Here is a 24,916-nt window from a genome sequence, read left to right on the forward strand (position 1 = left end):
GTGCAACACCTGCTCTCATGGAAATACAACAGATCTGTCTTATATGATATGTAAATATGCAATAGATATACTTATTCCTACTCCTTCATAGTTTACTTAATTTATGTCTATTTTTCTTTAAGTATATGTCTGAACATCTATCTATCTATCTATCTATGTCTAATTATCTATCTATCTATTAGCCTCTTTATGTCTAATTATCTATCTATCTATCTGTCTATCTATCTATCTATCTATCTATCTATCTATCTATCTATCTATCTATCTATCTGTCTGTCTAATTATATACCTATCTATTTGTATACATATCTATCTATCTATCTATCCATCTATCTGTCTGTCTAATTATATACCTATCTATTTGTATACATATCTATCTATCTATCTATCTATCTATCTATCTATCTATCTATCTGTCTGTCTGTCTGTCTTATTATATACCTATCTATTTGTATACATATCTATCTATCTATCTATCTATGAAAGATAGATCAACATTTGTTTTAAAAGTCCCTGAAAAGTGTGAGAAACAAGACAGCCCAAACACAGTTAACTGTAATTCACCAATTTTTGATATCCTCATTAAGCTGCCTTCATTTTATTTTTATTTATTTATATATTTTCCCTCTGAACTGTTGGTTTTTCTGTTCAACACGGAGCTCTGTTTGCAATGTACGCCTTGTGTGTCTGTACACAGACTGACAGAATGTATAATTAAAAAAATTCGACTTTTCCATTCCACCTTAAATAGCGCACCGACCCTGCATCATTTAAGGTAGAACGGAAAATTGGAACGAGACGCCGCCGAAGAAGAAGCTGCTGTTCCGAAGTTTACGGAAAATCTGACCAACCAGGCGACGGAGAAGCTTGTTTGAAATGTTTGTTCCACCTTAAATAGCACCAACTGCTGCTAGATTTAAGGTGGAATGGAAAATTTGACCAACCAGGCGACTGAGAAGCTTGTTCGAAATGTCCGTTCCACCTTAAATGGCACCAACCGCTGCTACATTTAAGGTGGAACGGAAAGTTCGAACCAGAAGTCGGCGAGAACGAAGCTAAGCAGGCAAACAGGAAGTTCACTCCGAGTTCTCCATCGAAATATCTCTGCTAACACTTGCTTCACGTCCTGAACCGCATAACTACCATAATAAACAGTAAGTCAAAACCAGTGGAGGTCGGTTTATTAGAGTGGTACGTTATGTAGTGTTGAACATCTGACGCTGTTGAACGCTGCTTTGTTTCTTCCCTCTTTTTCCTCTCTCTGCGCATGCGCACTATCTCCTCTCCTTCCCTGCGCGTCTCTGTGCTGCTCCAGATCCATGCCCGCTGTGCCCAGGCCCTGTATCCGCGCTGAGGGACTCGGTCCCGGGCTTTGATCCTCCGCCGCGGCCGCGCAGCCCCGCTCTGTCCGTGTGAGTCCCGCTTTGTGTGCGTGTGTGTGTGTACGCGTGTCCAGCATGGCGGCGCGCACCCTCAGCAAGGACGACGTGAACTACAGGATGCATTTCCGCATGATCAACGAGCAGCAAGTGGAGGACATCACCATCGAGTTCTTCTACAAACCCCACACCATCACCCTGCTGACCTGCACCCTGCTCAGCCTCATGTACTTCGCCTTCGCCCGGTGAGATAACGGACTCCTAAAAAACCTGGCAAATCCCCGTTAAAGGGGAACTCCACCAGTTTTTCAAAATTTCTATATAATTCAGTGTGTAAGATGTTAACAGAGCCATTCAGAGTGGTTTGGTGTGAAATGGTTCAGATCTCTTTGCAGTGGTGGTGATAGGAACCAGGGGTCACCATGACCACAACAAATATAGTCATTTACTGTCCAAAACCACCAGTGAAACTACACGAGTCTTCTGAGTTTATATGGAATGTTGATGATGGTAAAGTAGTGGATAATGTGAAATAACAAGTATTTTTGGGGACTATTTTGCCTCACAGCGCCCTGCATGTTATGTATCCCTCCACCATGAATAGATTTTAAGACCAAAATCTTCTCTAAACTATCATAAAACAGTGTCTCAGTCATCAGGCAGTGAATTCATAACCATTTCATGTAGTAACTTTCTGTGAGGGAGCTTTTTCCACACCAAACCGCTCTGAACCACTCTGTTTACATCTCAACCACTTAAATGTGTAGAATTTTTTAAAAATCAGAGGAGTTTCGATGAGGTGGTGGGGAGGGATGTTATGATACCAGAATGCTGTGTGGTATCGATACTGCTCTGTAATGCTCGATACCAAAACGATACTATGGTAAAAATGACTACTGTTATTGTAATGAATTCTGATCTCCATAGCAGTACCAAGAGTACTATAGCAACACTCAATCCTACAGCAATACTATGACAAAAGCATGTCTAACATGTATCCATGTCATTGCCACATTAAACTCGTTCTGGATCTGTCCAGTATCTTCACGCTGCTGTGGTCAGTCTGGGCCCAGCTTCCTGAAAGCATCATAAGATCATAACCTCGTCTTAACTGGCAGAGAGAGTGTTCAGTGTGAGGCTCGCTCATCTTTGTGCTTCTGGAAAACTCAGCCCAGATCAATTTCTTGAGCCACTCATTAGCAGCATTAGCGTCCCTGTGTGTGTGTGGACTCCAGGACTGGAGCTGAGAAACATTAAACTATAAATGATCTGTAGCCCTGAAATAAGAGCTGCAGTGTGTTGTTTAGCGTGGAGGGGTTGTGGGGTGGGGCATGGTGCCCTCTTTCTGACCACTGAGCAGGTCAGTGTTTCACTATCAGCTGACAAAGACAGCTGTCCTTGAAAGCTTTGCCTGGCGCAGAAAGTCACTGTGAACAGGTAAGGTGTAGAGGAGTGTCTGATGTGTTTTGTCACTGATGCTACCCATCCATCCTACTCATCCTATCTAGTCATCCATCCATCCATCCATCCATCCTTGCTGCCTATCCATCCTGCCCATTGTGTCCATATTTCATGGTATTTATCCATCCATCAATCCTGTTTGTTCATCTGTACTATACACACTGTCCATCTAACAGTCCAGTGTGTCCATATCTGTCCATGCATCTTGTCCATCTTATCCATTCATCTGTAATTCTGTTCAACATATCCATTCTATCCATCCATCGTGTTCGTCCTATCCATCCATTCTATCCATCCATCATGTTCGTCCTATCCATCCATTCTATCCATCCATCGTGTTCGTCCTATCCATCCATTCTATCCATTCATCGTGTTCGTCCTATCCATCCATTCTGTCCATCCATCGTGTTCGTCCTATCCATCCATTCTGTCCATCCATCGTGTTCGTCCTATCCATCCATTCTATCCATCTATCATATTCATCCTACCCATCCATTCCATCCATCCGTGCTATCCATCCAGCACAAACATCTTATCTATCCATTCTATCCATCCATCATGTTCACCCTATTTATCCTTTCTGTGTATCTTAACCATCAATTCATCCATCCTGTCTATCCATCTTGTCTGCCCAACCATTCATCCATACTTTCCATTCCATTTGTCTTTCGTCCATCCATCTTATCTTTCTGTCTACCATCCATCCATCTTATCTGTCCATGCATCCTATCCATCCTGTTGTTCGTCTGTCAGTCCGTTCATTATATCCGTCCCATTCATTCATCATTTTCATCATATCCATCCATCCGTCCGTCCATCCACTTATCCATACGTCCATCCATCCATCACAGTTTGATATGATTGCGTTGATATGATACAGAAAACCTTTAAAAATAATTTTGAATGTGCAAATGTAACTGGAGACACAGCTGACACAGCAGTGGAACACAGACAATAAAGCAAAACAGCACAATCTGAAGTTCTTTTTGGGGGCGGGATTATTTATGAAAATAGCCTGAGAAGATTGTGTTGGTCCTATAATGAGCGCACACTTTATTGAATATTATTATGATCAATTCTTATTGATTCTGACATTCCAAACTCAATGCAGTCGAATCACCACCTTCAGTTGCACTGCGTTCTTATGTTCTCGCTCTGTGGGACGGTACTCAGTGGGTGTCCATCCTCCATGGTCAGTATGGGGGAAGTGCAGTGGAACAGTGTCTGAGTGCTAATTGTGTTTTGTTGGCTTCTGTTTGCAGAGACGACAGTCATCAGGACAGCAATCTCCGCGTGGGAATTATAGTGGTCATCTCCTTTTTCTTGGTCATCAGTGTGCTGGCCTTCCCCAACGGTAAGAACCTTGATCTGATGAAGAAGCTGATAGTTAAGGACGCGTTGAGTAGCGTGTGAGTGATAGTTCGGTCAGTCCTGTTGTAGTGGGTTATATACGTTAGCACTGTTTAATAAGAGTTTTATTAGCAGAATAATCATTGTTTCTCTGTTCTGTGCAGGTCCATTCACGAGACCACATCCCGCGATATGGAGAATAGTGTTCGGTGAGCAGCGGAGTCTGATTTGATTATCAAATTCTGTGTTTGTTCTGTCTTTGTTCACTTGCACATTACTGTCACTGAGTGTGTTTACATGCACTTAGTAATCCGACAACTGCAGAAAATCAGATTCTGTCAGTAATCCGATCAACACGTTTACATGCACTTCAGTAATCAGATAATGGGGAAACTCTGGGTCTGCATGAGTCAGACAGTAATCGGATTTCTGCTTTGATTTCTACATGCAGTTTGCATGTTTTTGGTTTCTGCATCACTACAAAAGTGATTTGCTGCGTCTCGCGGCGACGCTGCTCGCTTATTTCCAGTACCGCCGTCTGTTTTCGCACATGCTCAGACTGAGAAATCCGAAAGAAATCAGAGTAAGAGTTCACATGCACTGAGACGTCTGATTACTGAGCTAAAATCCAGCCTCTTCATCAGATTTCTTAATCAGATTTCTAGATCTCACTTCGATCTCAGAAATCAGAGTGTGCTGTTTACACAACCATTTGAATAAAGGCAATCAGATAAAGGCAGAAATCCAATTATGATTGGATTACTGAATGCATGTAAACACACTCACTGACTCTGCTGTAGCCACTGCTGCAGTGGTCTAAATCAGTGTTCCTTAAGCTTTGGGTCGTGACCCAGTTTGGGTCTCAGGCATGTTTGTGCTTCGTTGCCACATGATGAAGAATGTGTGTGAGTAAGTTGACAGGAATGTAAATTGTGTAACGACTAAGACCCCATTTACACTTCATGTGACCAGTATCTGGATTGTTTATCTAGAGACTCCGATTTTATTGGACAGAACAATCTGTGTTTGAAATCTGCTGTTCTGATTGGCCGGCAGGTCTGAGCGTGCTCTACTTCTTGTTCCTGGTCTTCATCATCTTCCTGAACTGGGAGCAGGTGAAGGCCCTGATGTACTGGCTGGACCCAAACCTCCGCTACGCCAAGCGCGAGGCCGACATCATGGTAGGGGGAGGTTCTGAATTCACACTGATTTGTCCTCTGGGTCGCTCTGACCTGAGTATGAAGGTTTCATCTGCATGATATGAGTCCTTCAGGTTTGTGTGCTAGATAAAAGAACTCTCCTGTTCCTTTTGTGATTCAGCCATAGTTTTGACTGGATCTTCATTTTTGTTCTTTTAATTAAATGAGTTATGTGTTTATTTCTTTATTTATATAGCAGAATTACAAAATGCCAGCTGCCATTTAAATGAAATGTTTACATTTCATGATGAGTGGAACAAAAGAAATGGTCCAAGATTACCAAAGTCTTATTCGTTCAAAGTTGATGGTTGCTTTTTCTTTCAAAAAGTTACTGTTTTGAAGATAGAAGGCTTTTTTTTTCTGATAGAGCAGCTTTTAGATTCCTGTTTTCTCATTGCTTGTGGAGTAATTTGGCAAAAAGCAGAGCTAGAACTGGACTTAAAAATGTGATCTATGGGCATATTATTAAGTACAAAGCAGCCTGTCCAGAAGCCCATTTTTCAAAATTTTCACAGTAAAAGTGCTGATCTGGGATTCCTTGGATATTTACAGTAAATTGAACTGTGTTAACTGATGAGAGCCGTGACTGCTTTCATAAAACACCTTGAATCGTGAATTTTGACATTACGTTTTTACCCAAACCTCCCTTTTCTTTAAGAAATCTGTGTAAAATTACTGTAAAATTGTAAAATATTAAAACAATCTTTAATTTTAATTTATTACTTATATACACCTCATCTTTCCTTAAGTATTGAAATGAAGATAATATTCAGGTATATAATATTTAGATGTTCGTGGCCACTGATCTCGCTCTGAGACGCCAGCTCTTCTTATGAAATGCTTTCAGTTCAGCTTTGATTCTGTTGCTCTTTCTTATCCGTCTCTGCTGACTGACCGACTCTCTCTCGTCCTCTGCAGGAGTACGCAGTGAACTGCCACGTGATCACCTGGGAGCGAATCCTCAGCCATTTTGATATCTTTGCGTTCAGTCATTTCTGGGGCTGGGGCATGAAGGCGCTGTTGATCCGGAGCTACGGACTCTGCTGGACCATCAGCATCACCTGGGAGCTTACTGAGGTACTGCGCCCCCTGCTGCGCTCTAAAGGCCGTTACACACCACTGCAGTTTATTTGTGCGATTTGTTTGGACGACAGTAAATTAATTCAAGCGCGTGTAACCGACACTCACACAAACGTGATTTTTCAGTCTGTGAAAATGCGACATTGCTTGATTTTTGCAAACGTTCGCCTGCAACAAAAACTCACTGACCAATCACGATTGCCTTTGCTGCTGGCTTGACGACCACCGTGATGACAGAGCAGCTGAGTTCCAGCAAATAGAACTTTTTCACAAACGCTAAAAGGATCAGAATCTCCTAAGCCGCTCAAACTGAGCTACAAACGTCGAGTTAAATGTAGAAGAATGCACGTTTCTGAATGAAGTGTTTAAGCTCCTCATGCTACTTTCCTATATATATATATATATTCTGCCATAACTGTTTTTAGGGCTTGAAGAACATTCCAAGACAAAAACTGCATCACGTTCAGCGTGTGTAGTTTTGATGCTGAAAAAATCACCTCTGAATATTTTTGCATTTTCCTATTGTTTCTTCACGTCATATTCAGTATATAACAGCCACACACTGGACGCCCCACATAGCATCACGCAGTGTCGCGCAGCAGATACAGCACAGTTTCAATAAACGTGAAGTTCATTTTTACCCTCTACTTTCATAAATTAATGGAATAAAACTTTCGCCATCATTTCTGAATTTACCCTATTTAGCCTGAGCTAACTAACGATTCACAGACTCAGACCAGGCTAGTTGTGTTAGCTGAGGTGACACATGGTTAGCATTTGTCTGTTTATCTTAAAGATGGTAGAATAGCTGCTTTCATTGGTGTAAATTCAAGTCATGTGATCTAATGTGGCTTTTTGTGGTCTGGCTATGAGTTTAACGTAGTTATGGCAAAAGTGAGAGAAACTGACCACTGCTGGAACAGAATGGGCGCACCTTCATTAAAACCAGTGATTTAAAATGTTTGGGGTGCACCATGTAGCATCGCCACCAGTATATGGTGGCCTAAACTCGCCCCTAGGCTTAAGGTGGACGGTAATTAGAGTGGTAAGTTGGTGGAAAAAAACTCATTCAGAAACAAACGCAGGCCCATCGTGTGGTCAGTCAGCCACGGCTTTGGTGTCTGAAGTTACATAGAAGCTACATAATCAGGTCTGTTAGAGAAACTGAACACCTCCACACAGACTGAGACAAGTCTGTGATGATGTAGGCATACAGTTAGCATCATGCTAATTGATGTTGTGTAAGCTTTTATTAATTAAGACAGTAAGCTGATGGCTCCAGTGCATAATGAGAAGCAAATTTTAAATTTTGGGTGAGGGGGAGAGACTGAAACCCCTATAAATATGATATTTCTCTCTGTCTCTTTAATGCTGTAGCATTTTGATCCCCTGGTTAAGGTATAGTGGGTGGATTATGGCGCAGGCGGTCACACCTAATTATCTGAAATGTGATTGTTTGAAACTAATCTGCTGTAATGAGTTTTCATGACCTACATTTCTTACAGTAGCTGTTGTTTTTTTTTTTTCCTAAAGCAGCTTTTCTGCCTCGTGCCAGATTTTTTAAAGTGCTCTGAAATGCTCTCTCTTCTCCTCAGCTCTTCTTCATGCACCTCCTGCCGAACTTTGCGGAGTGCTGGTGGGATCAGGTGATTCTGGACATCCTGCTGTGTAATGGTGGAGGGATCTGGCTGGGAATGACCGTCTGCCGCTTTCTGGAGATGCGCACCTACCACTGGGCCAGCATCAAGTACATACACTCGCAACATACTTTATACTGCGATCAGGCATAACATTCTGACCACCTCCTTGTTTCTACGCTCATTGTCCATTTTATCAGCTCCACTTACTATATAGGTGCACTTTGTAGTTCTACAGTTACAGACTGTAGTCCATCTGTTTCTCTGATACTTTGTTAGCCCCCTTTTACCCTGTTCTTCAGTGGTCAGGACCCCCATGGACCCTCACAGAGCAGGTACTATTTGGGTAGTGGCTCATTCTCAGCACTGCAGTGACACTGATGTGGTGATGTGTTAGTGTGTGTTGTGCTGGTCTGAGTGGATCAGACACAGCAGTGCTGCTGGAGTTTTTAAACACTGTCCACTCACTGTCCACTCTATTAGACACTCCTACCTTGACAGTCCACCTTGTAGATGTAAAGTCAGAGACGATAGCTCATCTGCTGCTGCACAGTTTGTGTTGGTCATCCTCTAGTCCTTCATCAGTGGTCACAGGACGCTGCCCACAGGACGCTGTTGGCTGGATATTTTGGTTGGTGGACTATTCTCAGTCCAGCAGCGACACTGAGGTGTTTAAAAACTCCAGCAGCACTGCTGTGTCTGATCCACTCAGACCAGCACAACACACACTAACACATCACCACATCAGTGTCACTGCAGTGCTGAGAATGAGCCACTACCCAAATAGTACCTGCTCTGTGAGGGTCCATGGGGGTCCTGACCACTGAAGAACAGGGTAAAAGGGGGCTAACAAAGTATCAGAGAAACAGATGGACTACAGTCTGTAACTGTAGAACTACAAAGTGCACCTATATAGTAAGTGGAGCTGATAAAATGGACAATGAGTGTAGAAACAGGGAGGTGGTCAGAATGTTATGCCTGACCGGTGTACATCAGCGGTTTTAGCTGAAAGAGGAGGCTCAACTTTGTGTCGATGGTTTTATTTTAAGGTTTGCTTTTCAAATTTGTTCTGTCATAAAACACAGGGAAGCTGGTGTTTTAAAGTCTCAGGAAACACAGTTTGAAGTATCACCGATGTTTGTATGAGGCTAAAATTGATCAGCACTGAAACTGAACACAGCAGCACAAGCGAAGCAGAGAAATGAGTGAAACGGGTTCTACGTATACAGGTGGTGCTGTAGACCCTGCTGTGTCCACTCACTAAAACTTCATCCACACAATTAAAAATGTGGTTCTTCAAGGGTTCCTTAGTAGAGAAAATGCAAACACTCAAAGAACCCTTTGCATAGTGAAATGGTTCTTCAGATTGATGAAGAATGTGCTGTAGATGGTTCTATATAGAACTTTGTTGAAGGGTTCTATATAGCACCAAAAAAGGTTCCTCTATTGTACCAAGCCTGACATTGTAACAATAGAAGAACTCTCTTTGGTGCTATATAGAACCATTTTCATCATGAACCTTTCTGACAGGGGTTCAATATAACACCGAAATAGGTTCTTCTACTGTTATGATCTCAGGCTTGTTACAATAGAAGAACCTTTTTTGGTGCTCTGTCGAACGCTTTTTCAAAATGGTTCTATACAGAACCATCTACAGCACAATCTCCATCAATCTGAAGAACCGTTTCATGCTTGTTCTATAGAGAAGCTCTTCGAAAGGGGTTCTACGTTGCCCCGAAAAGGGTTCTTCTGTTGTTACGGTGTCAGGCTTGTTACAATAGAAGAACCTTTTTTGTCCACGTTCTCCATCAGTCTGAAGAACCCTTTCACAATGCAAAGATGTGGTAGGACTAAGTGGTAGGGGTGGGGGTGAATTGAGATTGGGCATTATGGGTAAAGCTGTGTGGGCGGGACAAACCACTTCAGCCTTGTGATTGGCCAGGACATACATCGACCATTTAGTGGATTTCCATTCATCAGGAAGTCAGATTTAGGGCATGTTTTGAATGTGGAGGTTGTGGCCCACAAGAGCAAGATTAACCTTGCTAGACAGAAAACACATATTTAGGTTTCCTGGTGCTTCAACCCTGTGTGGTGTTGATGTGTGTGTTACTGAGTGGTCTGCTGGACCCACCGCATTATTGTTTATCTAAAATCAATACAGCCAAAACAATTTATATAAAAATTCCAGATGTTTAAAATATCACAAATGTCCAGCGTAGGGTTCTCCTTTAGCAGCTGTAGCCAGTCAGCCGGCTGTCCATGTTGTCCACCCTCACACACACACACACACTAACAGGAGGCCATGTAAGAGGAGAACAGAGTGAAGGACACAGCACCTCCACACTTTTACTCCCCGCAGGTTCACCCAACACCACATGTGTAATATAAATGTGTGGGGGGTGAACAGAGTGAAGACACTGAAAATGGGTTATTTTATATGTTCTTCACAGAAAATGAGCAAAGACCAAGAATCTGAGGGTGAAATAATAATAAATCATAATTTTTTCTTTTGGTAAAAATTGAAAATGGGTCCCACAGACCTGAACACCACACAAGGGTTAAATTATTAAAAACAAGCTGCAGGGTTTTGTTGTGACAGTGAGATGCTGCAGAAGTTTCATTCCTTGTTTTTTAATCATAATACATGATTAGAAATGTGGCTAAGCTGCAAATGTGATTGTTTACTAGCACGTGTTTGATGCAGTACAGGCAGGTTATGTTACACACAGAGCAATTTGAGCTCTAACAGCGGTTCTGTGTGTGTGTGTGTGTGTGTGTGTGTGTGTGTGTGTGTGTGTAGGGATATCCACTCCACCACGGGGAAGATAAAGCGTGCTGTCCTGCAGTTTACTCCAGCCAGCTGGACCTACGTGCGCTGGTTTGACCCCAAATCCTCCTTCCAGAGACTGACTGGAGTTTACCTCTTCATGATCGTCTGGCAGGTGGGTCCCGAAAACATCCACACATTTCAGCAGCATTAAACAGTGTTTCAGCATTTAAATGAATAGTTCGGCTTAAAATCAAATGCTCTCTGCTTACCTCGGATGTGGTGGTTCTGATGTCTTTACAGTGGTGGTGATAGGAGCCAGGGGTCACCATGACTACAACACAAATATAGACATTTTATTTACTATCCAAAACCACCAGTGAACCTACACGAGTCTTCTGAGTTTATATGGAATGTTGATGATCTGAAATAATAAGTTTTTACGGGACTATTTTGCCTCACAACACCCTGAGTGTATCCCTCCACCATGAGTGGATTTTAAGGCCAAAATCTTCTCAAAACTATCATAAAACAGTGTCTCAGTCATCAGGCAGTGAATTCATAACCATTTCATGTAGTAACTTTCTGTGAGGGAGCTTTTAGAGGTGGACGTCTGGTTCCTATCACCACCACTGTGAACAGTTCTGACTCTGTAAGTTTCTCTAGAACAGAGCGTTTCACACCAAACCACTCTGAACAACTTCTGTTGTCTAAACCATTTAATTATGCAGAAGTTTAGAAAAATTAGTTTACCTTTGATGTAATTTACATACAACCTATCATTTTTTGGCGTGAGGTATTTGGTGTCTCGCAGGCGTGTGATGTTGACCCGTGTAAGTATGAGCGCTGAGTGAGATCATTAGAGACGAAACTTGAGTAAAAACCCAGCAGCATTCAGCAAACGCTGCCCTCCCCCCACAGCGCTACCACAGCGAGGAAAGAGCCCTCTGCATTCTCTATTGTGTGCCTCTCTCTCTCTGTGCTGTCTCTTTGTCTCTCTCTCTCTCCTGATCTGTCCACTGTCTCTCCCTACCCTTCCTCCCTCTCTCTCCCTCTCTCTCTCTCTCTCTCAGCTGTGCTTTATTAGTATAATTGTAATAAGATACAAAATCGCTACAGCAGTTATCAATAAACATAAAAAAAGAGAAAGAAGGAAGCACGGACAGATTAAAATGTGACGTAACAATTATCTCTCCCTCCCTTGTCTTTCTCTTTGTTTTTTCTCGCTCTCTCTCTTGCTCTCTTTCTTTCCTTCTCTCTTTCTCTCTCTTTTTACCTCCTTATTGTCTCTCTCTTTTTCCCTGTTCTCTCTCTCTCTTTCTCTCTCTCCTCCCTCACTCTTTCTGTCTTTCTCTCTGTTGTCTCTCTCCCCTCTCTCTCTCTCTCTCTCTCTCTCTCTCTCTCTCTCTCTCTCCTCTCTCTCTCTCTATTTCTCTGTTTTCTCCCCTTTTGTCTTGCTGTCTTTCTCTCTGTCTGTCTCTCTCTCTCCCACTCCCCCCCCCTTTTCTCTCTCTCTCTCTGTTCTCTGTATTTTCTCTCTCGCGCTCTCTCTCTATCTCTCTTTGTCTCTCTGTCTCTGTCTATCTCTCGGTTCTCTCACTCTCTTTCTCTTTCTACCCTCTCTCTTTGTCTTTTTCTTTCTCTCTCTCTCTGTTTCTCTATGTTCTCTCCCTCTTTGTCTTGCTTGCTTTCTCTCTCTCTCTCTCTCTCTCTCTCTCTCTCTCTCTCTCTCTCTCTCTCTCTCTCTCTCTCTCTCTCTCTGGGCCTCTTTAATATTAATTATAGTGTGATATCTGAGAGAGGGAGACAGGGGAGTGAGTTCTGTGTTCTCTCCAGAGTGTTTGTGAGAGTGTCCTCTCTGGCGAGAGTGATCAGATTAGATGATAATGAAGCTCTCAGCTCCACCGCAGCTCCGCTCTGAACTCGCTTGAACTGGACGACCTCACAGCCCTCACGGCTCTAACTATTCACAGCTTTTACACCTGTTTTTTTGGGTTTTTTTTGGTTACACAATGTACACCCCTAATACATTTAATTCCCAGTCAAATCAGCCTTCTTCAGAGTGTGCTGTAGATGGATCTATTTAGAACCTGTTAGAAAAGCGTTCTATATAGCACCAAATATATACCTCTGTACTCTTTATGTACCTCTAAACTCTCAATTTGGTGTTTCTGTTTTCTCTTCTTAGCTAACGGAGCTCAACACCTTCTTCCTGAAGCACATATTTGTTTTCCCAGCATGCCACGCTCTCAGCTGGTGCCGCATTCTCTTCATCGGCATCATCACTGCGCCCACCGTGAGGTCAGCAACCCCACACAAACACCCGCAGGTCCCACTACACTTTATACTGCTGTTACTGCAAATCGAGTTTCTCAGAGGGCCATTAATATTCAGACGTCTGGAACGTCTTCCAGGTTTATTAATACTTAAACCCTTACAGGATAAGTAATTAATATATATATATATATATATATATATATATATAATAATGTGTGTGTGTGTGTGTGTATATATTTATGAAAGTATGCGCAGAAATACAGACAATATATAAAAGCATATATATATCGCTGCTGTCTGAACAAAACCTCGTATATCCAATATGGTAACTTACAGAAGAAAGAAAAAAAATACTTTACTTTTAATGTAAGTCATTGGAACCAGAGGTCTTTTCAAGTAGTTTTGGGCTTTTTCTTTTGGTCCATTCATCATAAAAATTATGCATAATGTAAAGGGCAACAGGCATTTTAAACTATGCCAAAAACTAAAAAACAACCAAAATAGAGTTTTGTTCCGACAGCGCATATATATATATATATATATATATATATATACACACACACGCATATATATGACATTTTAAGTCAAAGACGAACAAAATATCTAAATTCAGTTTGAGACTTCACGGTTCCGCACTAGTGCAGTCATGCGCCTTTAATAGCCTCTTATATCAGCTGAGTATTCACAGTGAATAAATTATCTGCTGTGCTTTCTCTCTATTATACTTCATACCTCAGAGCTCTGCTGTAGACGACTGCTGCTACGTCCAGCCGTCAGAAATGCTAAAAATGACGTGAAATTATGTTTAGATGAGAGTATTTTAAACATCATTTATTTTGCTTTTAAACAAAGTAAAAGGAAACTGTTTGCTTGAATTGGCAATTGAAGCCTAGTTACAGTATACAATATGGCCAAAAGTATGTAGACACCTGACCTTCATGCCTATATGAGCTTATTGGAGGTCTCTTTCCAAAACCATGGGCACTAATATGCTAGTGGAGCGTGTCTGTTGGAGTGTGTGCCCACTCAGTCAAAAGAGCATTTGTGAGTTCAGGCACTGATGTTGGACGAGAGGGCCTGGCTCACGATCAATGTTCCAGTTCATCCCAAAGGTGTTCAGTGGGGTTGAGGTCAGGGCTCTGTGGGGGCCACTGGAGTTCATCCACACCAAACTCATCAAACCATGTCTTTATGGAGCTGCTTTGTGCACAGGGGCTCAGTCATGATGGAACAGGAAAGGGTCTTCTCCAAACTGCCGCCACAAAGCTGGAAGCAGATAACTGTGTAAAATGTCTTTGTGCTGTAGCATCAACATCACCCTTCACTGGAACTGAGGGATCCAAACCCTGAAAAACAGCCCAGCCCATCATCCCTCCTCCACCAAACTCTACTGTTGGCACTGTGCACTATGGTAGGTAGGGTTCTCCTGACCTCCACCAAACCCAGATCCATCCGTCAGACTGACTGATTGAGAAGCTGATTCATCACTCAGAGAACACGTTTCCACTGCTCCAGAGTCCAGCTCCGGCGTGTTTTACACCCCTCCAGCCGGCACTTGGCATTGCACATAGAGATCTTAGGCAGATGCTCAGTCATGGAGACCCATTTCATGAAGCTCCCGATGCACCGTTATTGTGCTGATGTTTCTTCCAGAGGCAGTCTGGAGCTCTGTAGTGAGTGATGAAACAGAGGATAGCGATTTTTACGTGCTACGTACTTCAGCACTTGGTGGTCTCGCTCTGTGAGTTTGGTGGTCTACCGCTTCGTGGCTGAGCTGTTGTTGCTCTGAGACACTTCCATTTCACAATAATAGCCCTGACAACTGACCTGGGCAGAAATTTCAGTGGCAGTGTCCTGACGGTGCCACTTTTAAAGTCCACATACTTTTGGTCATATAGTACACACTCTGCACTCTTAGTAATGGTTCTTCAGAGGTTCTTTAGAAAGGGCAAAAACAGTTGTTTATGGTTCTTCAAAGAACGCTTGTAAAATGGCACCAAAAAGGGTTTAACTGTTGACTCAGAGAACCCTTTTTCAGTTCTATATAGAACCCATTTTTGCTAAAAGTGTAGCGATTTATAGTGAAGTAGTGAATTATTTAGTAGCACTTGATTATTAGGACATACTATATTAAAGATTATATGAAAAAATGATCAGCACGTTGAAGCGGCTAATTTTGTCTGTATAGTGTCTACATTTAAAATTCTAAATTGTATAAAATCATATATAGGTCTATCAAATAAATAAAATAAATCATATAATATTTAATTACAGATTCTCTTTTTTTGTTTGTATAACTACCGTCAGTTTCATTCTAATGTTCCAGAATTTTTCCTCTTAATAATATTTTTTTCCACATGAAATATTCTCACTCTTATTTCTAGTCAGTGACTGTTTACTTTTTCAGTGAAGTTATGAATGTGTAATTTTGAGGAACACAGGTTTGGTTCCTGACTTCTCGCTGCGCTCCAGCATCACATGGATTTGTTAAATTCCACCACTTGACTTAATTTAATAATAGTTGACTAGATAAACCAGGTGTTGGATGGTACTTGTAAATACTGGACTTCCTCCAGGAGATATTTGGACATGGTTAAGATGACCCTTTCACTCACAGAACAGTCAGAGCGGATTGTTTATTTGTTTATTTGTATTTATTTGAATGTGAGTGTTTAACAGATAAACACTCGCCACCCCAATGAATGCGTTTATATATAATTTTCTCATGCTGTACATGAATGTTTAATGGAGTAGAATGTTATAGTGGAGAAAATGTCATCAATACTGTTAAAAGGAAATTCCACCAAGTCGTTCAGAGCGGTTTGGTGTGAAACGCTCTGTTCTAGAGGAACTTACCCGAGTCAGAACTGTTCACAGTGGTGGTGATAGGAACCAGACGTCCACCTCTAAAAGCTCCCTCACAGAAAGTTACAACATGAAACGGTTATGAATTCACTGCCTGATGACTGAGACACTGTTTTATGAGAAGGTTTTGGCCTAAAAAGGTAAATAGTAAATATGTAAAATAGTAAATGAAATGTCTATATCTGTGTTGTAGTCATGGTGACCCCTGGTTCCTATCACCACCACTGTAAAGACATCTGAACCATTTCACACCAAACCACTCTGAATCACTCTGTTTACATCTCACACACTGAGTTATGCAGAAATTTAAAAACATTGGTGGAATTCCCCTTTGAGACTGAAAATCAGTATTAATGTGTTAAATGATTCAATAATAATATAATAAATTTCATTTTAAATTCTCTCCTACAGGCAATATTATGCATATCTAACAGACACGCAGTGCAAACGGGTCGGGACGCAGTGCTGGGTGTTTGGGTGAGTTTCAGTCACACATACGAGCTGTGCATGTGTAACGCAGACTGTCAGAGCTCAGCCTTCAGTTGTATGTTTAAAGCACTTTATATTCACACATAGATACACAATATCATAAAGTGTTACTTTAGATCATATTTAACAAAACCTTTATCTCCATTTTTGTAGTTTTTTTCATTTTGTTTATATCATTTGAAAATGTCACTTGTTGTTTGGACTTTGTTCAAATTTAATTACTAACAAAGCAACAGAAATGGTCCAAAATTACTTAAAATAAAATAAAATAAAATCTTAATACATTAACTTACACTGACTGGCCAGTGACCGCTGGAATAACTGACACTGTTTCTCCTGTGGAGATCAGTGGTTTGGTTTCCAGAGCGACGATGTCCATGATATCAGTAGAGCGAGATCAAATGACCAAGTGTGACACGAACATGCAGGTTCTTAGAAACTACGGCCCAAAACTCGCCTCCTGAAGTCATTTTATTGCCATCTGGCTGTGTTTTATCACTATCATTGAGGAGATTGATATGTATATATATATATATATATATATATATATCACCGCTGTTGGACCAAAACCATCTCCATTTTTGTTTTTCATTTTTTGACATAATTTGAAAATACCTACTGTCCTTTACATTGTGTGTAAATTTCAACATGAATTGGCCAAAAGAAACGACTCAAAATGACTTGGAAAAAATTCTGGTTCCATTGACTTAAAATTTAAAAGTGTGTTTTTTCTTTCTCCTGTAAAGTTACTTACTTATATATATATATATATATATATATATATATATATATATATATATATATATATATATATATATATATATATATATATATACACACTACAGTATTAATTAAACAGAACTAAAATTACAGACTGTTATGTTACTGTCGATTGTTTTTTGGGTTCCTGTAAATCTTTAAGGCCTCCTCTGAAGGTTCCCCGCTTCTCATTGTGCAGTGTTTGTTGTGTTTCTTCTCCACTACAGACCTGTGTGTTTCCACATTATTTAACCTTTTTGTTTTTTCCCTTTCTTTGGCTACTCACAGTTAACAGAAGGGAGTGTGTGTGTGTGTGTGTGTGTGTGTGTGTGTGTGTGTGTGTGTGTGTGAGTGAGTGTGAGAGTGAGAACGTACCAGTTAACCCCATGGCATGTGGTTGGGTAGGTGTGGAGTGTAGATGTCAGCGTTTGTAGCTGCTGTCATTAACTGGTGGAGAGTGTTTAGTGTTTCTGTGCTGTTGGCCAAGCTTTTAAACCACAGACCCCCACCCACCCACCCCACATTCACTTCTTTAACGCACTAATACTCTAATACACACTCTCCCCCGCTCTGCAGCCCCCGTAGCGTCTGCTTCTCGAGTCTTGGTGCTTTAGTGATGGTGGAAACAGCAGCAGATCAAACAGAGAATGTTTCTCTCGCTTTTAGAGCTTTTAGAGCTTTTAAACAGACCATCAGATTCTGACTGACGCCTGAAAATACGCTGAATGACGCTTTGAGGACTGTAGATTCACCAGGCCGTTACGTTTCTCTGTCCTTATCTTATTCATTAAAGGGGAATTCCACCAGTCTTTCTAAATTTCTCTATAATTTCATGTGTGAGATGTAATCAGAGAGATTCAGAGTGGTTTGGTGTGAAATGGTTCAGATCTCTTTACAGTGGTGGTGATAGGAACCAGGGGTCGCCATGACTACAACACAAATATAGACATTTTATTTACTATCCAGAACCACCAGTGAACCTACACGAGTCTTCTGAGTTTATATGGAACGTTGATGATGGTAAATAGTGGAAAATCTGAAAAAAAAAATTCTTTTGGGACTATTTTGCCTCACAGCGCCCTGCATGTCTCCCTCCACCATGAATGTGTTTTTAAAAACACGTTTTAGACCGAAATGGATGAAAATTGGTGAAATTCCCCCTTTAAGTTTATCTTAGAATCATACACTTATATTATTTAATAAACTAGTAGTTTATTAATTACATTTATTATTTTTAATAATAATAATAATAATAATAAATAATAAACTTATTTATTAACTAATAGTTTCTTAAGTAAATGGTTTTGTAATAAACATATTATATTATTTAAAAGACTAATAGTTTTTTAATTAAATATGTTTTATTTTAAACTTATATAATTTTTTCATCGTTTACTTTACTTAATATTTAATTTAATATTTAGGTAATCATTTGTTAATTATGTTTGAATGATACATGTATATAATAAATGAAAGTATTATTTAAAAATATCATATGTGAATACAAAATAATAGCAGTATAATATATAATAAATATTAAATATATAATAAATATATGTGTATAACATAATAATACAATAAATTAATTGTATATTATTGTATCAACTAATATTATTTAATTAATTTAACTAATAGTTTATTGAGTAAATTATTTTGTAATAATAAACTTATATTATTAAATAGACATGTGTTTTTAATTATCAATATTTGTACTTTGTAATTTGTTTAATATTTGTAAACCAATGTTATGACACCAAATTACTTAATTTATTGATTAATCTGTCTGTTAATCTTGATTAATCTGTTGCAATATTCATCTCTCTGTTTTATTCGTCCCTCTTTCAGGGCCATCGCTTTTCTCGAGGCGTTAGCTTGCATCAAGTTTGGTCAGGATCTTTTCTCCAAGACGCAGATCCTCTACGTGATCCTGTGGCTCCTGTGTGTGGTAAGACTTCCATTATTGATTATTATAAAATAGTTTATAATATTCGGCAGGTTTTTCTACACTGTTTAAATGTAATTATATATTAATTATATTAGTTTCATACTGAATTACATTTATATCCTCTTACATTCTGCATGAGCTGGTTTGAATCTGCACTTCTGTATTTGTATCGACATCAAAAACGTTTGCTCTGAGGTTTTTCTCTCTCCGCAAAACAAGACTGTACAACAACGACTTATGATCAAATTCAAATCATAGTAAAATATCTCCTCTTCTAATTACTAATGTGGTGTAGATTGAAGGTTTAGAATCTGCACTTTCCCCTCAGTTTATTCACTTGTTTTAATAAATTATTAACCAGAAATAATTCATATAAAAATTACAGCATGCTTTTTTTATCAATAATGACTCTTAGGGCTGTAAAAAGTGCTCAGATTCTCCTTCAAATTTTCTCTGGAACACAAAAGTCTAATTCCAGGTTGTGAATGTGCCGCTTATCGTTTTGTTCTGTTGATTCTGTGATTCGCTGATCGTGCCGTGTCTGTCTTCACTCGTCCAGGCCTTCATTACGTTCCTCTGCCTGTACGGGATGGTGTGGTACGCTGAGACCTACGGACCCAGAGAGAAGGTCAGAAACAAATACAGTCAGCTGCCAAAACAAACACAGTGCGCCAAAACATGCCAAACTGTCTAAATGTGGGAACTGATACAGAGTACGCAGAGAACCAGGAGAGCCTTTTTTGTTAGTTGGTTTGGTTAAATAAATAAATATTGCAGATGTTGAGTACAAATAATAGATGGGGCTTTTATGAAATGTATGTTTGCATGATTTACAATTATATTGAAAAATTTACAGAGTAAATTTCTGCAAATGGAATAAAACCAGTAACAATACCAACCAAGCCTTTTTTAAAATTTTTATATTAGAAAATAGGCTTGGACTTTTATTAATGGCTAAAAAATGAGCACATACATGATTAAATAACGCTCCAAATGTGATGCAGTTGAATCACCACCCTTAAAAATAAATGCATCACACTGTATTTTTTTTTATGATGGCATGAGACAAACACACTGTAGCTGCTGAGTGGTTTCACCCATTTGTAGTTGTGAAGGTCATGTTAATGTTTCCCTCTTCCGTAGAGTCTTTCGGAGTGCGAGGACAGCATTTACGCCGAGAGCGGAGACAACGAGTGTGTGAAAGGTATAAAAAAAACCCTGTGCGTGAGAAAATCTTTTGAAACGTCTTCAAGTCTGTGTAGACTGAGCGGAACACGTTTGCTGTAGATCTGATCTGCTAGAGAGCGACCTCTAGTGGTGAAATAAAAGAAAACATGTTCATTCTGCGCTCGCTGGCCACTTTATTAGAAACGCCTGCGTTATAGCTCCACTATGTAGGTGTACAGTTACGGACTGTTCATCTGTTGCTGCACAATTCATCAGCCCTCCCATTAATTGCTGACTGCAATGCTGCTGCTGACCAGATTGAAAGTGGTCAGCCACCCAAAATATCCAGCCAAGAGCAGCTCTGGGGTCAGTTATTGACTACTGACTTCCACTCACTGGCCACTTTGTTAGAAACACCCACCTTGTACTTCAACTACCTGGCCACTTTATTAGAAACACCTACCTTGTGCTTCCACTACCTGGCCACTTTATTAGAAACACCTACCTTGTACTTCCACTCACTGGCCACTTAATTAGAAACACCTACCTTGTGCTTCCACTACCTGGCCACTTTATTAGAAACACCTACCTTGTACTTCTACTCACTGGCCACTTTATTAGAAACACCTGTCTTGTGCTTCTTCTCACTGGTCACTTTATTAGAAACACCTACCTTGTGCTTCCACTACCTGGCCACTTTATTAGAAACACCTACCTTGTGCTTCCACTAACTGGTCACTTTATTAGAAACACCTACCTTGTACTTCTACTCACTGGCCACTTTATTAGAAACACCTACCTTGTGCTTCCACTAACTGGTCACTTTATTAGAAACACCTACCTTGTACTTCCACTACCTGGCCACTTTATTAGAAACACCTACCTTGTGCTTCCACTACCTGGCCAATATTTTAGAAGCACCTACTTTGTGCTTCCACTCACTGGCCACTTTATTAGAAACACGTACCTTGTGCTTCAACTAAGTGGCCACTTTATTAGAAACGCCTACATTGTGCTTCCACTATATTTACAACAGATGTAGCAGTCATTACACAAACCTGAAATGTTTTGATTGTCACTGATTGTGATTGTGTGTTTTTGTGTGGACGCAGGAGACTTTGAGACAGACTCCACGGCTTCCGCCACCAGGAGGAGAGGGAGAAGCTCCGGAAAAAGCAACTCCGTCAACGGAGTGGAAAAATAAAACAGGACCATTCCGCAGACGCTGATGCAGAACTGATACACCGTAGGAGAAAGAGAAGAAGAGGAGCAGGAGAGCGTTTGACCCTTCCAGATGATGGAGGGAATACATCAGGACGGGGCGCGTCTCTTTCGTCTGAGGTTTTTTATTAGGAGCATTTCAGTAGCGTTTGTGGCTGGCACTGCCACCGGGCGGCGCTGAAGGTTTGATGATGATGATGATGTGGTGAGCAGCTTTCAGAGTGCACACTGAATTAAGCCACATTAATCTCCCGTATTGCAGTATTTGTTATAGTGTTTTCTGTGTTGAATGACTGACTGTTTTGTGTTTTATGACCACGCAACTAAGGTTTTGTCCATTTTGTCCACTTCAGCTATTTGTATATCACATTTCTTCAATTCATTCGCTCGTGACGTTAACTGGAAGCAAAGCATTTGAGTGGGCGCACATTCATGTTACATCACATCTTTAAGGAATAGTTCAGTGAAAAATCAGATTTACACAGTTTTCCCTTCTTACTTCAGATTTTGTTGCTGTGTTTTGGTTCTTGTTTAGTTTTAGCACTGGAGCTGTGAGGATAACGTAGCTAACATGCTATTTGCATACCGAAATAATCACTCGCTGCCCTTAAACCATGTGGAGTTGTTTAATGATCTCTAATAGACTTAATTCTGTGATTTCTGACACTGCATGACTCACTATTGTCTATAAACATGGACTAAACTGCACTAGCATGGCTGAACAGTAGGAGCACCCTGAGTTTTGTCCATAAAACATAAAAATTTTGGTCTGAGCCCGAGCCACAGCATTCCGAACCGGAATTGTGGCCAACAAATTTCTGTAAGAACCTGACACGATCCAGGTCATGAAGTTTTTAGTCCGAAACTGACCCGAACAGTGGACCCATCGACCACATCATCAAGTTTTAGCTGATGAAAGCCCAACAGGTTCTGTAAGAACCCGACCCAACCTAAAACACGTCATCTAGTTTTTATGACAAGACTGACCCAAGCCCAATAAAATTCTGTAAGAACCCAGGCCAGCCCGGACCAAGTCATCAAGTTTTCAGTTCAAAACTGACCGAAGCCCAACAAAACCAAACCACATCAAGTTTTTAGTCTGAAACTGACCCGAGCCGAACAGAATTCTGTGAGAACCCAACCTAACCCGAACCATGTCATCAAGTTTTAGTCCAAAACTGACCTGAGCCCAGCACGATTCTGTAAGAACCTGAGCCAAGTCGAACCATGTGAAGTTTTTAGTCTGAAACTGACCCGAGCCCAACAAGATTCTGTAACAATCAGGCCCAGCCCGAACCGCATCATCAAGTTTTTAGTCCGAAAATGACCCAAACCCAACAAGACTCTGTAAGAACCCAGGCCAACCCGAACTACGTCAAGTTTTTAGTCCGAAACTGACCCAAGCCCAACAGAATTCTGTTAGAACCCGACCCAACCTGAACCATTTCATTAAGTTTTTAGTCCGAAACTCAAACAAACCCAACAAGATTCTGTAAGAACCCGAGCCAACCCGAACCATGTCATCAAGTTTTTAGTCCGAAACTGACCCGAGCCCAACACGATTCTATAAGAACCTGAGCCAAGTTGATCCATGTGAAGTTTTTTAGTCTGAAACTGACCCGAGCCCAACAAGATTCTGTAACAATCAGGCCCAACCCAAACCACATTATCTAGTTTTTATTCCAAAACTGACCCAAGCCCAGCAGAATTCTGTAAGAACCCAGGCCAACCCGAACCACGTCATCTAGTTTTAAGTCCGAAACTGACCTGAGCCCAAAAAAATTCTGTACGAACCCAACCCAACCCGAATCGCATCAAAGTTTTTAGTCCGAAACTGACCTGAGCCCAACAAAATTCTGTAATGAACCCGACCCAACCCAAACCACGTCGTCTAGTTTTTAGTCCGAGACTGACCTGGGTCCAAAAAATTCTGACCCAAATCAGCGCGTCACCTTGAGTGCTGAATAAAACCTAATATTTCTCGTGATAAAACCAGTTACATTGGCCTGTAGTGACCATAAGACGTCATTAAATCATACATTAATTTAATTAAATAGTCATTTACAGTAATATTTTACTCAGTTGTCCAAATAGAGATGACCTTCCGCTTTAACAAGTTTGTTCATCAATCTGTGCTTTTCAAACATCTCAAACATGTTTTAGTCCTGATAAACTTCAGTTTGCACTATGCTAACTGCTAACAACATAGCTTCCATTACTTGTTAGCTACATTAGCCTCGTAGCTCCTGTACAAAAACAAGGAATTGAACTGCCGAAATCAAAATGTCTCGCGTGGTCGACTACAGTTGGGGAAAGAGTTGAACTGTGTAGATTAGACCACTTTAATAAAGAATCCTTTGCCCAAGACGATGCTAATAATGTTAGCAGTGAATTGGAAACACAGCTGGTTAGCCTGACCTGGCGTGCGCAGCATTAACTGCCTTCTATCGTCTTTCGCTCATTCGTTTTTATCATAACTCTGTTTAGCTGAGGTGTTTAATGTGTAATGTAGGGAAACACTGCTGAACCTACTTCGTTGGCCAGTATGAGTGTCCGCGTAGCTAATGTTACAGGTCAAACGCACAAAGTGATTTAAAAGCTGCTTTGGTAGTAATTCAGGATGAATGTGGTGTCAGAAGCACACGGTTTAAGCACTTTCTGTTAGGGCCAGTTAGTTTGTACTGGAAGCTGCCAGTCCATTACGTGTCTTCACTGTGTTTGTGATCATGGTCACTAGTTTTAGCTGTAATCCGGACGTCTTAGGCCGCTTAATGTCAACAGAATGGACATTTGCGATCTTCACAAAGCAGGATTTCTCAGTTAGCTTGACAGCTCGACCCCAAAGTCAGGTGAAAAGGCCAGGCATGTTCCCACTTTGAACCTAAAGGGGAATTTCACAGATTTTTGAAAATTTCTGCGTAATGATGTGAACAGAGTGATTCAGAGTGGTTTGGTGTGAAATGGTTCAGATGTCTTTACAGTGGTGGTGATAGGAACCAGGGGTTGCCGTGACTACAACACAAATATAGACATTTTATTTACTATCCAAAACCACCAGTGAACCTACACGAGTCTTCTGAGTTTATATGTGGTAAAATAGTCATAAATCTGAAAAAAATATGTTTTCATTTGGGACTATTTTGCCTCACAATGCAAAATCGCACTGCATGTATCCCTCCACAATGAATGGATTATGATACATTTTAGGGCAAAATCTTCTCAAAACTATCGTGACATGATGTCTCAGGCATCAAGCAGTGATGAAAAATAAGGCAGTGAAAGAAAAATACTTTTTCTTTAGGGGCTATTTTGCAATT

The 24,916-nt window shown here is 40.6% G+C and overlaps 1 protein-coding gene across 2 annotated transcripts; it reads left to right on the plus strand.

Annotated features, from left to right (window-relative positions):
- Positions 1 to 936: 936 nt before the first annotated feature.
- Positions 937 to 22,467, plus strand: ptdss1a (phosphatidylserine synthase 1a). Of its 2 annotated transcripts, XM_036558185.1 has the most exons (14): positions 937 to 1,154; positions 1,316 to 1,624; positions 4,103 to 4,194; positions 4,355 to 4,399; positions 5,247 to 5,371; positions 6,308 to 6,466; positions 8,065 to 8,216; positions 10,910 to 11,051; positions 13,065 to 13,177; positions 16,430 to 16,495; positions 19,112 to 19,211; positions 19,771 to 19,839; positions 20,355 to 20,415; positions 21,491 to 22,467. In XM_036558185.1, the coding sequence occupies exons 2-14, from the start codon at positions 1,458 to 1,460 to the stop codon at positions 21,580 to 21,582; spliced, it is 1,383 nt and encodes a 460-aa protein (XP_036414078.1). In that variant the 5' UTR covers positions 937 to 1,154; positions 1,316 to 1,457; the 3' UTR covers positions 21,583 to 22,467. The 2 variants fall into 2 exon arrangements, with proteins under 2 accessions (XP_036414078.1, XP_036414077.1); XM_036558184.1 differs by lacking the exon at positions 937 to 1,154 and having other exon boundaries at positions 1,276 to 1,624.
- The last annotated feature ends 2,449 nt before the right edge of the window (positions 22,468 to 24,916 follow it).

This window comes from Colossoma macropomum, unplaced genomic scaffold (genome assembly GCF_904425465.1).
Source record: "Colossoma macropomum unplaced genomic scaffold, Colossoma_macropomum, whole genome shotgun sequence".
Lineage (NCBI taxonomy): Eukaryota > Metazoa > Chordata > Actinopteri > Characiformes > Serrasalmidae > Colossoma > Colossoma macropomum.

What these genes read in the sequence shown, in the direction of transcription:
- ptdss1a (XM_036558185.1), top strand. Translation starts at nt 1,458, where the DNA reads ATGGCGGCGCGCACCCTCAGCAAGGACGACGTGAACTACAGGATGCAT. An exon ending in AGCGCGAGGCCGACATCATG is followed by an intron (nt 5,372 to 6,307) that starts GTAGGGGGAGGT and finishes CGTCCTCTGCAG; the next exon opens with GAGTACGCAGTGAACTGCCA. An exon ending in TCCTGTGGCTCCTGTGTGTG is followed by an intron (nt 19,212 to 19,770) that starts GTAAGACTTCCA and finishes TCACTCGTCCAG; the next exon opens with GCCTTCATTACGTTCCTCTG.